The following is a 13,719-nucleotide window of genomic DNA, read 5'->3' as shown; positions in this document are numbered from 1 at the left end:
TCTCTCTCCTTAATTTCAAAGGCCAACCTTTGGGATGAAAATCAGAAGATTCAGAAGAGGCCACCTCCAGAATGCATTATCCTGTGTCTTGGGAAAGAGGCCTCAGCCAAGTCTAGCTAGGGACAGTCAAGCGACTGGGGTATTCTCCTTGTAATTCAGAAGCACTGGCATGTGTCATTGATCATGGAATGGTATTCTGCATAATGACAAATACTACAGCTTGTGGTCAGTTTCTTCCTGAAACTGATTTCAAGACATTCTTGGTGTCTGCTCCTGCCTTTTCATCTGACTCTTTGCTCAAGGAGGTTGGGTTGTGATGGGAACAGTTTGCATGCAACTTTCTTTTCTTTTTTTTTTTTTTTAAGAATTTTTATTGAGATGCAGTTAACATACAATAAACTGCATATATTTAGAGTGCATGCAACTTTCATTTAAAATTTCCTTATTTAAATTGTCAAGTGTAGATGGTGCAGTTAACCTGTCTGGCAATCTGTATGACAGAACCAGTGGTGCAAACATATACGAAGGCATTGAGGACCTCTTGTTGGAGATGGCCATTGAAAAGAGACGAATGCATTGTGGGCATCTGGGCACCTGTCATTATTAACGGTGCTGAGATACAGCCACTGGGAGGGTCCCAAGCTTACCAGGTCTCCTTGCATCAAAGGGAACAGCAGGAGGTGGCTGATGACTGGCTCTGGGTGTGGGCATCAGAAAGACCTTAAAGCCACAGTTCAGTCAGCTCTTCAGCTTCAGTAGCATTTGTCTCCCTGTCTTTCAGTTGAACAAAGGGCTCCATATCTAGCTCTAAAATGAATAGGTCCAGTGGCCAGATCTGGTGGTCATGGGCTATGCTCATATATTTGGATATTCCCTTTTTCAGGAACCAGCTGCCTTGAGAGTTTGGTGGGTTGTCTTGATGATTTCAGTGGACAGGCCTTGAACACCCCCTCTCAGGGGTGTGAGTGAGTCTTTTACAAGAGCCCCCTTTGCTGCGTTTTACCCATTGGAAATGCTGCTTCCAGCACTGTCTACTATGTGGAAAGTGACCTCAGCTATTCTGGCAAAGTACCTTGTGAGGACAGTCCTGAGGGAAGTGGCTTTGCCATTAGCTGACAGTGCTCCGGCGGCCTATGTGACACAGGGTTGCTGGCCAGCCTGTGCTTCCTGCCATCTGTGAGATCACTTGAGAATACGGCAGTGACCTGGCCACCTTTCTGAATCGGAGGCACCTCTTGGGCTTTTGGTCCTATATTTAGCCAGACTTGCTGGGGGCATCGTAGGCCCTTTAATAGCACACAGGGTGGGACCAAAAACCTGTGTGGCGCCTCCTGCCTCGCCTTTGTCCTTTCTTGTCTTGGTGGCTGACCCTCTCTATGGCACGGCCAGTGGGTTGGAGCTGAGTTCACATCGCAGCTCTGCCACCTGCCGGCTGAATGAGTTGCTTCCTCTCTCTGGGCCACATTTTCCTCATCTGTGGGGACAGTGGTAAGAGTCTGTGCTTTGTAGGCTCACTGAAGATGGAGTAAGATCAGGGGTATGAAAGGCCTGGTAGAGGCTGGGCACTTCTGGGTATTTTCCAAGTGACAGCTCTTTGTGTCATTTGCTCCTTAGCTCATCCTTGACTTCCGTTGCTTGACCTTCTCTTTGCGTCTTCTGGCCCCTCTGGACTTTGGTTCCCTGGCTGTGGTTGGGGTGGTCCTGGGGAGCTCCTCACACTCTGCAGGGCTCAGAACCTTACACTGCTGCTGTTTGGCTGACCTGGCTTCCAGTGTCTTATTTGCTTTGCTTTATAGCATCTTCTAGTTTCTGGACCCATGGCAATCTTTTGTATTCTCTCTCTCTCTCTATTCTATCTATGTATCATCTATCTATCTATCATCTATCTATCAGTTTTACCATGAAGCAGTCTCATCCTCTGGTTGAAGAGGACACTGTGGTAGGTGGGGGTGGAGGTGGGGAAGGATAGTGCCAGGCTGAATCAAGGCTGCTGCCCTAATTCGAAACTTTTCTTTGCTTTCTAGGCTGTGTGTTTGAGGGGGCGCAGTACCGAGAAGGGGAGGAATTTCAGCCAGAAGGAGACAAATGTACCAAGTGTTCCTGTGTTGTAAGTACTGTCCTGGATGTTCCAAGGGCGTTCCTTCTGGTTAATTGTGGCTGGGATTCACCAAGAGCAGCCCTAAGTCTCCTTACGGTCTCTCCTCCTCTCCCTTCTGATGTGGAACCAAGGAGAAAGCTTGCCACGCTAAGGCGGGTTTCTCAGCCTTGTTGGTGTTCACATTCTGGGCTGGGTAGTTCTTTGTGGTGGCAGCCGTCCTGTGCATTATAGGATGTTTAGCAGCATCCCTGGCCTCTACCATTGGATTTTAGGAGCTCTCACCCCCTCAGCTGGGACAAGCAACAGTGTCTGCAGACATTGCCACATGTGTCCTGGAAAATATGATCACTTCTGATTGACAACCACTGGTCTAAAGAGTGAGGGAGAGAGGCTGATTCCTTCCCCCTACCTTCTTCTTTGGGAAGACATGGATTCTCTGTTCTTTGGGCCAAAAAGCTTCTTGCTTAGGCAGCTGTTGAGTTCTTTAGTGCAGTCAAATGGGAAGCAGATGGAGATAAGTGCAGCTTGCTTCGGAGAGAAGCTGATCTGAAGACTGGTCAGTTACACTGAGGGGAATGGACGGAAGGAAATGGCCTCTAAACGGTGGATTCAGGGAGGAGAGGGGATTAGTGAGACAAAGCCATAGACATGCCTTTCTAAGCATTGTTGATTTGTAATTCTATGCTAAGGATATCTTCAGAGTGCTTAGGAATGAGAAAAGGAACTTGGCGTATGTTATAGTTTTAAAGGGATCTTTTTTATGAATGTATTTTAAATTTGGAGTGAAATCATTGGTGGTGGTGGTGGTAATGGTGATGATGGGGAATCTAGTCTTAACCAGCTGCTCCAAGTTATTTACAGTAGGGAGTTAGTACAACCATATATTTTTTAAGCTTTTAATCTTTTGTAATAAAGAACATACAGCACTCATCAGAATATTAAAAAAGATACACGGGGAACTTCAGCATGCTACTTTCACCAAAGCAGAATCATATGTGGATCATCATAAGTCATAGTTTGTCATTTCTCTACATGTCTTTTCCAAAGTATTTCCCCCTTCCTGTAGCACAGATGCACACACAACCTAGAGAGAGCACATTAAAGTAAACATGACCAAGGGTGATGGTTTTTGCAGGGGGAAGGAGGAAAGGAGGGAGAGAGAGGGAAGGAGAAAGAGGATATTTATATCTACATCTACATCATGTAGATATAGATGTAAATATAAATATGTACTATGAGGTATATGTATATTATATACCTTATATATGTAAATATAAATGTGTAATGTGAGGCCTATGTGCACTATATACCTTATATATATGTAAATATGCATATGTGACATAAGGTATAGAATATACATCATATTATAATAATATATAAAAACACAAAAGTGACTTACTAATGAAGATGAACATGATTTTGCATATTCAGACTCAACTTCCATGTTTTTCCTCTCTTGCTAATTATGGCTAAATAGCTTTATGTTATTTTTTATGGAAATAATTTCTGTTTGCCACTATATATTGCCCATTTCTCAATTTTATTTCTTCCATATTGGTATCTATAAAGTGTTTTGATAATTTAAAAAGTTATTTTAATCTCATTCTTTTAGGTAGATTGAGGAAAAACAAGGTATATGTTAGTAGGAAACTTTAAATCCGCACCTGAATGAACTGTTTCCCTAAAGGTGTGCCAGGGTTAGGCAGCTGAGGTTCCTTTGGGAGGAAACTGAGAAGGTGGCAAGGAGAATGGGAGGTTCCCACAGTTTCACCGGTGACAGTCACACAAAGTTACCCAATGTTGGGAATGGAAATGAGTTTAGAGATTAGATGGGGGGGGGGGGTCCCATACTCAAATGCACTCAAGACCTTCAGATTTCATGTGTTTTCAAACACACTGTCTGCTGTCCGAAACACACCAGGGGGCCACGTTCAGGCCCCTGCGAGTCTCGCTTTCATTTTCAGTTGAAGAAAGACAAATCCAAAGCTGTGGTTGCTTGCCCAAGCTTTCCTGCTTCGTGAGCTCCTGCAGACCTCTATTCTGCATTATTTTCTATATCCGTGTATTCTCATCTCCCACATTCCTATATTCCTAATCCTCTATTCTTTCTAGTTCTCCATGTTGCCGCCCTCCGCACATAAGGGGCAGCTAACCGTGTTGACTGTGTCCCTGATGTCAGTCTGCGAGTTCCTAGCACAAGGAGAAGGGACCACGGGGCCATTGCTTGGGGAGAGGACTCTGTGAGTTGGCTTGGGTATTGGGAGGGTCATAAGAGTGGTTTTTCTTTTTGTGAATACAGAAATTTGAGGCATAAACTTTCTTTTTTTGTAGCTTGTTATTAAAATAAATGGTTTTTTTAATATGCTTTTATTTTGCTATCTTTTGATGTAGTACACTAAAAAAGGAGATCATGTCCTGGCAGCAGATGGCCCTGTCCTGAGAGTGGCAACTGGGCAGATGTCTGTTTAGAAGGCAGTATTGCAAATGTGCAGCCTGGCCCGGCTCCATGAGGCTCAGAGAGTGAAAGTGCTGCCTGGCTGCGGGCTGGGATGCCTTGCTGTGGAAGGTGTGCAGGGGGAGAGGGCAAAGCTGGACAAGGGCTTCAGACAGGACCCGTGTGAGGCTGGGCGCTCTGCTGAGAAGGTTACAGGGAGGGGCGCAGGCTGCAGGACCCCTGCTAAAAAAGAAGACTGAATGGTTCCCTCCTGTGCTTTGGTGAAAAGGAAAACAATGATACTATATATAGAGAGATAGAGACATTTCGATGCATTTGGACATGTATGTGGTATTTGTGTGCACATATATTTGCACGCATAGATGTCTTTATCTATGAGTGTATCTATCCACACCCACATGTATGCATCTGTATAAACATGCCTATAAATAGAGACACACACACCTTTACATGTTTAAGTTTGGATTCTCTCAGAAACAGACCCTGAGGCAAAGGTTGGCGTGTAGGTAGTCTCTGTGGGAGACTGAGGAAGAGACTCTGGCAGGGGAGAGTGGAGATGAGATGGGTGGGGGGGTTGTAGCCAGTCAAGGGTATGTCACCAAGTGAGTGTCACTGCCTGACCATTTCTCACTCCTGCCACGCACACTCGGGAAGCCAGTGGATGTCCTGCCTCAGCACTGTGGGTGCTCATTGATGCCAGCCAGCACTCTTCGCTTGCTTTCATCACGCTGTCTTGTGACGGAGTACATTAAACCAGTAGTCTCTTCCCTTCCAAACGGTGACAATTCTGCCCTTTAAAGCTGACCAGCTCCTTCTTGCCTGGGAGAACAGCGGTTGTTAGACAGATATCCCATTCTCATTAGATTACTGTTTGCCTTGGAGCACACCCCATGGACTCATGATGTGTAAGGCATCTCTAGTGTATATTACCCATCTCTGATGGATGAACTGGCGACTCTTTGAGGTACGGACCCCCAGGTAGACATAATATACACCATGAAAATTGTATTTTACATCCAGCCCCCTTCGTTACACTCTTCAAATTTGTGAAAATCTGTCTGCCCATATTTTGGGGATGTGGTGACAGAGGCAGACCACCAGAGTGACACTTCACCTGATTGAGATGGATTCCTTGGATAATGGAACAAATGCCTTACACGTGATTTTACATCCTTGTTTTAGGTCCGGACAGTATATACAGCATTCCAGACAGTTGAGAACATGCTAATGTTTGTAGCTTATCGAGAGAGGATTTCACAACCGCTCGCTCTTACCCATTCCAAAAGCAGAGCGTCTCAGATTCTTAGGTGTGAGTAGCATCAGGATTCACATAGAAAATGTGGGGGGCTTCAATATCACTTGTTAAACTGTATCCTCCCCATTTACCCATTATATGAATGACAGAGCCAAGAGGATTACTTCTCTGTAGAGCTGGTACTAATCAGGGCGGTGAACACTTGAGTTCCTTTAGCCGTTCCGTGGAGTTGTCTGAGTCATAGCAGAGTGCATTCCTCATGGCATGTGTTCAGTGTGAATGAATCCTGTGTTCACTTTAAAAATGAGAGAAGATGATTCTCTCCTAAGACAGAAGCAAAGAATAGTTTATGAAGTATATCGAGCAATTGCTTGAAAGCACACGGCTGCCTCTGCCTCGTTTATGACCAGCCTAACTGAACAGCAAACAGTTCTCTGTGCCTTTGTTCAGTCAAATTTTCAGGGAGCAGGCTGATGGCAGTTGGCACAGACATTTCTGGAAAACCCATCTTCAGGCTTGTAAGGCTGAAGACCAAAGTGCCGATGAGAGGTGTTTGTGTTCTCTTTTACCAAACTCTTTTAAGAGCCCTGTGGGCTCTGCGTTCTTGGAAATTGCTGACTGAAGGCAGGGAAGCCCACAGAGCTGTAGGACACTCTAAAAAGAGTGGCTAGTCCTTTGTCTGCAAAACCAGCCAAACTAACTGGCCAAGATCAATTACTTTTGCTGACAAAGGCATATTAAGTTCTGAGGATTTTTCCTAATAAACATGGCTTGTTAATGGGCTGTCTGTGATGAAGGAGCTGTACTTTATTGGCTCTTAGAAGCCCTGAAGTCCATAAACACCTTTGCTCTCACTTACACTTTAGATACTGCAAAGTGCTGTCTCCCAGGGAAAATGAAACTCCTAGCAAGGTTATTTGGAGAGAGCAAAGGAAATGGAGATCTTCAAGGTTCCCATTCCTCTTAGACCAGATTCCTTAAGATGCTCTGCACAGCCTGGCATGGTCCGACCTCTGCTAAGCTCTCTGGCCTCATCATCGAGCCTCCCTCGTTCTCTCTGCTCTGGCCTCTAGGCAGATCTTCCAGATCCATGATACACAAAGCGTGCACCCAGCCAGCAGTGTTGGCCTCACCTGAGAGCTCGTTGGAAAAATGCAAAAGCCTGGGTGCCACCCCAGACCCAGAACAAATCTATCATTTAGCAAGATTTCCAGAAGATTCATTTTCCAAATAAAGTTTGAGGAGCCCTGGTTTAATATCTCATGGCCTTTCCCTGGGCTGCTTTTTCTTTCTTCTCTCCTTTTTGCTCCATCGTCTGGTGCCCCAAACCTAGTTAACACCGGCTCATGCTGCACTTGGAAGCTCAAACATTCCTTCTTTCTGGAAGCTTGTTCTGACTTCCAAGACCAGATTAGGTCCTGTTGCTAAACCCTTTAGGTCAAATACTTTACTTCCTAAACATTTTAAATGATTTGTAATTAGATATTTTTGTGTGGGATGAGTTTATTTAAATCCGTGAGGGTAAAATGGTAACTTTTGTATCTTTAGTGCTTGATGTGTAATGGGTCTTCATAATAACTGCTGAATTCAGGAATGGATGAATGCTGACTTTGATTTCCCTTTCTTTCCCCACTCTCTCTCTTTCCCCTCTGCTATCTCTCCCTTATACATTTCATCTTTTCCATTTCTGAAGGGAAGATGGATTTATGTTCAGCTGCTGTAGTACTTATTATAAATTGCTTTGTATGGAATGCGGATGACTTCCCTGAGTTTGTCTTGTTTGAAAAGTGTTGTCTAAGCCTCAAAGATTCCCACTACTCATGGCAGCAGGAGGATGTAATGGCAGTAAGCACTCACCAATGACCAGGGCCACTTGCTGTGGCAGAGCTTTGGGAAAAGAGCACAATTCTCCACCCACAGAGTTGACTTTGCCCTGAGATATGGGGGGGGGGGGGGGGGGATGTGTCTGATCTCTCCCTGCTCCAGTCTGTCCAGCTTCACATTGTACTTTCCTGTAATAGGATGCAGTGGGACAGCTCGTCATTTCTGCGGTCACATGATGCCGTGGCAATCCAAGTTACATATTCCCAGTCACACCACTGCTCCTCTGACCTGGGAACTTGGGACCCTCGATGCCTGAATCCTCTCACACGGCCTCTGCCTTACTTTTGGTAATATGTGCAATTTGGCGCATTTCAGTGATAGGCTGTCATTATATCTTCCCTGTCCACAGGGAGAAATTTGGCCACATCTGGGCAATAAATTGGAGAATTGAGCAATTATCGAGTGAATTAGATCAATGTGGGCAGTTTATCTAAGCAGTGTGGGCCAAAAACCTTCAGAGTAGTTTTCAAAACTAGTCTGAAATATTGATGTAATTGCTGCAGTGTTCTGTTTTGCATTGTGATTGTACCATCACTCTGAGGACAAAAAGGTCTTGGTTTTGAACAGTCGATTGAAAAAAACAGACTTTTCTTCAAGGGCTGGGTAGCACTTGGCCACTAGGAGGGGCTTCCAACTTGCTTAGAAAATTGGCTGGTGCTCTGCCTGCTTTTGGCTAGACCACGAGGTCCTGAATCTTGAGGTTTTATGTTAGGATGAATCTGAGCAATTGTGATTTCTCATCCACGTTCTATTGGAAGGTCTGTTGTAATGCCATTCTCTTCAAGGTGACTCCATAAATGTACTACTGTTGTTATAGGGGTGTTGAATTCTTGCTTCTTGGAAATAGCACCAAATTGACCCGTTTATAAGGCAAAGCCTAGTGGGTTGTCTACCCTGGGCATCGATGATTACCTTGACGGAGGCTTTAACTTAGTATCTTAAAGAAGAGGACAAAGGTAGGGATATTTATGAGGTTTTTGAAGGGGGTCTGGATTAAGGTGTGTTTCAGTGTAAGGACTTGATTTGGATTGGGCAATTTTCATGATATACTAGTTTAGAATTGGTGGAAACTGCAAGGCAAGAGCTTCAAGGCTTGTCCTAAAGAGTTCATGAGTCTGGCTGAGTTACCTGTGTTACTAGTTGAGTACTTTCAGTAAGTTCCTGAAATTAACAGAAGGCTTAATTTTTTTTGATGTTAAAAAGGTTGGGAATAACTGGTATATATATTTTAAATCTTCTGGCAGCCCTTCCTCATGTATTTTCAGGCCAAACTCTGAATTTTAATCTCCGTATATGTCTTTATTTTTTTTGGTGATTTCTAAAGTTCCTTATGCTTATTTCTTTATACAATTTATAGTTGAAGCATCCTGTAAAGTTATTTTTCTACATAGGCAGCCACCATCTGAAAAAGTGAGCCTAATAAGAAAAGGAGTTGGAAAGGAAATTTCTTGTATGACATTTGGGCATTTATAGGGGAACACACAGTTTGAAAGAGATCAGCAAATGATTTATTTATAGAAGAATTACTGATAATAATAGGTACTTTTATTGAGTGTATACTCTGGGCCAGATACATATAGTGCTTTAATGTTAATTTTCAAGATTGTTCTGTAACCTAGGGGGTCTGAACCCCATGTTTTTGGTGAAGAAACTGAGATTTGAGAAGTTTAATAGCTTGCCTAAGGTCAAAAAGTTCACAAAAATTGAAATCCTGAACTGCCTGATTATAAAGTCACGTCAGTTCTATCCCATCTGCCCCCCACCCCCACCTCCATCCAACCAGTGTCATTTTGAGATACATTATATATGGTTGTTTGTAGACATTTGATAGTGGAACATGCCATGTGAATCCATGGAATGAAAAGCAATCAGATATTTTGAGGGAGAAATAATGGTGATGTGAGCATCTACAAAGAACCCCAATTTTGGTGCAAGGGATAGCGACAGGACGCAAATGTGAAGTACACGTCCTTTCTCTGAAGTTCACAAGTCTCAGCAAGTTTAAACTCATACCAGATTTCAGCCTTGGGCGTTCAGCCTAAGTATATGTCACAATGATGGCAGAGTGAATGACGAACAAGTATCTGTTACCCTCACATCGGTTGGAGAATTGAGACACTATGATCTATAGTGCGTCTTCTGGCCAAGAAATTATGAATACACAAAGAGAATGTGATAGTTGCAGGGACAGAGCCATGATCAGTGCCTCTGCTTCCAAAGATGGATAGAAATAAATGTTTATTTGGTGGGGCCGTTCTTTTACTTATAGTAGTCACTGATGGAGTTTAAGCATCAATTTTGGATAACTCTCTTTGGAGGGTATATAGAGGAGTTGGGTTCACCTAGACATGAGTTTCAGTGCTTCTGTGAATGTAAATTCATCCTCCTAGTAAAATGGAGGGGCAATTGTGTAATTGCTTTTGAGCAATTGTTTTCTCCTATCCATCTAAGAAGCAGATGCGTTTAGGAATTTGGGTGAATTTTGCAATGGATATTGAGAGTTGGTAGAAAAACAAGCTCAGTTGATTAAATCTCATCCCATTGTATCTTTGCAAAGATCATTCCTTGTAATTTTTTCTCCTCCATTTATTCTCTTCAAGGTCTGTCATATGACGAACTCCTTTCATCTCCTAAAAGCCCCAGGAAAAATACCGATTTTACTAAATACTGAAGAATTTTCCAACTATTCATTCATTCCTTCTATCTTTTCACCCATCACTTGTATCTATAGCCAGCCAGTCATTTATTAATTTGACAGTGATTGAATGTCTGCTATGTGTTAGATACTGTATTAGGTATTGAGCACTCAAAGATGAAGGTGATTTCACTTTTTTCTATCCAGACAATTACAATCTATTGACTTGCATGTGCTTATTAAAAATATACCCAAATCAAACCATCCTGTAACAATTTTTTGTGTGTGCCACGTATAAGATAATAGTATATAATAATATGTGCCAACTATAAGCTATATGATATTATAAAAAGCCCAGATGTATTGAAAAATAGAAATAATTGTACAACTCAAAAAGAAACCACTGTTAATATAATTTGATATATTTCCTTCCAGCCTTTTTTTCTCCATATATATGTATAGTTATATAACTAGATAGGATCACATTCTATATGCAGTTTTGCATCCTGGTTATTTTCATTTAACTTTATATTGTGAACATATCTCTATTTCATTAAAAAGTCATTGAAAAATAATTTTTATTAGCTGAATAATATTTCATCAGTGTACTCTGATTTATTTACTCATTTTTCTGGAATTAGAAAATTAACATCACTTTCAGTTTTCACTGTTATGAATAATGTAACAAAAATTAACTTTCCTTGTTTACCTGATTATTTCCTTGGGCTAAACTCATAGAAGTATAATTAGTGGGTCAAGGATACAAACATTTTAAGGTGTGTGCACGTGCGTATGTGTGTGCACATGAGTGTGTGTGTGTGTTATTTTAACTCATATAAGTTAAAATAACACATATAAGTACATCACTCATATAAGTGATGTACTGCTTTCCTCTCCAGTGGTACCTAGGTGTGTATCTTCCTGCACCAAAACTATTTTTCCATTTGAGCATCTTGTTTTCATTAACATTTGACTTCTGAAACCGAGCGTCTTTCATATGGTTATTAGTCAACTGTGTTTCTTCTGTAAATTGTGTGCTTTTCTCCTTTTTCTCTTGAGTAGTTAAAGTTCTATGGAAGTCTATGTATATATGAAGGTTAGTAATCTTCTGCTGTTAATGTTAAGGTGTGTTTTTAAAAACTCTGAAAAAAATGCCTTGTGTGCAGCTTGATCTCAGTGTGTATATTGCATGTTGGATAATGTTAGAGTTTGCTGAAATCCTATGTCTTCTTCCAATCTTTTCTCCTCAAATCTTGATCCAAATATATTAACCAAGAAAAAAAGTGAGTCAACATTGTCAGCTCCCCAATTTAATTAGTTCAGACTTGTCTTTACTGAAGCTCCTCTCTTCCCATCTCTGCTCCTTCATTGTGAGATAGTGACTTGGACCTGCCTCCACTCTGAAGGGAACTTATTCTTTGAGTTTCTACAATACTTCTTCCCTTACCTGTGGTTCTGTAGCCTCCCATCTCTCTGTCTTCTCAGGCTGCCCTTTCTTTCTTGACTCAGAATAAGAAGGGTCCCTCCTGCTTTCCAGGCCTCATCTTCCACGGAGGCTCTTGCTTCCATTCCTTTCTACTTCTCCTCTTTTTGTGTTTCAGAATTTCAGTTTCTTGTGGCCAGGCATCATATTCCTCACATCTTTGAGTACAGTGTCTTGCACGTAGGAAACAGTAAATATTTGACTAAATGACTAGTCATATTTTCCGATTTGAGTATTCACATTCTTGAAAATGAATTATACAATCCAGAACTTTCTACCGTCCTACCTAGGTCTTCACTTCTATTTTGAAGGTAGTATATTCAGTGTTCACTTTTTTCCTTTCAGTGATCATGGTGACATGAAGGATTTCTGATAAATCTAAAGAGGAAGAGACTCCGACCTAGAGCATTTAAAGAAACTGGTGAGGAGACTTCAGAGTAGCTGTGCAAAGAGGCTGGGGCATGGGGGTGGCATGAGCTCTGACTCCTCAGGGCCTCATGGGATGATGGCAAGTCTAAGAACACATCTTCCCATGGGGTGGGAGGAAGAGAAAGGAAACATTCATTAATGAAAATTAAAGAAATATTCTATTTCGTCAGTAAAATAGAATAAAATGTTAGTATTACAGTATCTTAGAATATTTCCAGAACCTTTTTGTCTTTTTGTCCATTATTACCTAGAGAAATAAATTTTAAAAAAAATTGGTACCTGTGGGTCTGCTACTGTCTTTGTCCCTTTCCTTGTTTCAGCTTCACAGCTCCCCCATCCTTCACTCTTCCATCCCTCCTCCTTTACCTTGTGCTTCCATTTTCCCTGTCATTTCCCATCCTCCTTAAGCTGCCCTTCTTCCATTCCCATCAGTATCTATGCACAGCAGCCTGTTTTAGTAAAGTAGCATAATTCATTTTCATTGCTAGCTTGGTCTCTCCTCAAATAACCATCTCAGAGTTCTGTACTGCTAGATATTCACGAAATATCTTTTGAATGAATTGATTACACATTTTGGCACCTTTTAAATGTCGTTCGAATGTTCAGTTTGGAGGGTGGCAGTACTTTTGTGGTCCTGTGAATGGCTTCAATTACCACCATTCCCTTTGAGTGGAATTTTAAATGGTACCACTTGTTTAATGTAAGCAGCAACATATTTACATCTCAGGCAGCACAGTCCTCCCAAAGATGGGAGGACACCGGACCACAAACACACAGGGGAAGGATGGGATTCGACACTGTCTTCTAAAACCCATCTCTGAGCCTACACTGAGTCACATCAGTGAATCATCCTTTCTCAACCCACCTAAGTCCTCTAGCTGTGGTTTAGAAGAGCCAGCAGGAAATATCTGTTAAGCAGACTTTGCTCTTTGGAAAGGGGACAGGCTTCCAGGAGCAGGGTAAACCTTCTGTGCAAGGAGCACCATGAAATGTACAGACAACCTGGACTTCTATCCAGTGTCAAACACATCTATCAGGTAATTCTGTGTGCTTCTTTTTTGCTGTAGTGCCTTTCTTCTGTTCTCCGTGATACATGTAACAGAATCAGATAATGTGGTCGTGATTAACAGTATTGCGTTCCAGATGTTCTGTGCGAGGACTTTGGAAACCTCTGAATGTTGCTGGAGTTAAACAAAAGAAAAACCCCCTATATTCACAATGAATAAAAAGGCCACAGTTTGTCCATGACATTCTCTTTAGCGGGGGGAAAAGGTGTACCGGTTTCATTTGTGGTCAGATTAGATTTATGGTGTGGTCATACATCAATAAAAACGGTTACTCATTATGAAGGAGTATCCTGGGGTATATTTTAAGCACTAAAATTCAGTAACAGAAGTTACATTTTATTTTCAAAATGAGTATGAAAAATTACCCCCGCCACATCATCAATACTGATACATATCTTAATTCTTTTCATGCC

General features: G+C 42.0%; 1 protein-coding gene across 1 annotated transcript in view; it reads left to right on the top strand.

Annotated features, from left to right (window-relative positions):
• BMPER (BMP binding endothelial regulator) overlaps positions 1-13,719 on the top strand; it is a 238,314-nt gene that overhangs the window by 64,379 nt on the left and 160,216 nt on the right. The window contains exon 6 of the mRNA XM_057731872.1: positions 2,025-2,107. Within this exon, the coding sequence (XP_057587855.1) occupies positions 2,025-2,107 (83 nt within the window). The remainder of the gene's footprint in view (positions 1-2,024; positions 2,108-13,719) is intronic.

This window comes from Hippopotamus amphibius, chromosome 4 (assembly GCF_030028045.1).
Source record: "Hippopotamus amphibius kiboko isolate mHipAmp2 chromosome 4, mHipAmp2.hap2, whole genome shotgun sequence".
Lineage (NCBI taxonomy): Eukaryota > Metazoa > Chordata > Mammalia > Artiodactyla > Hippopotamidae > Hippopotamus > Hippopotamus amphibius.
The sequence above is the reverse complement of the archived record's forward strand: the minus strand, read 5'-3'. Positions and strand labels throughout refer to the sequence as shown.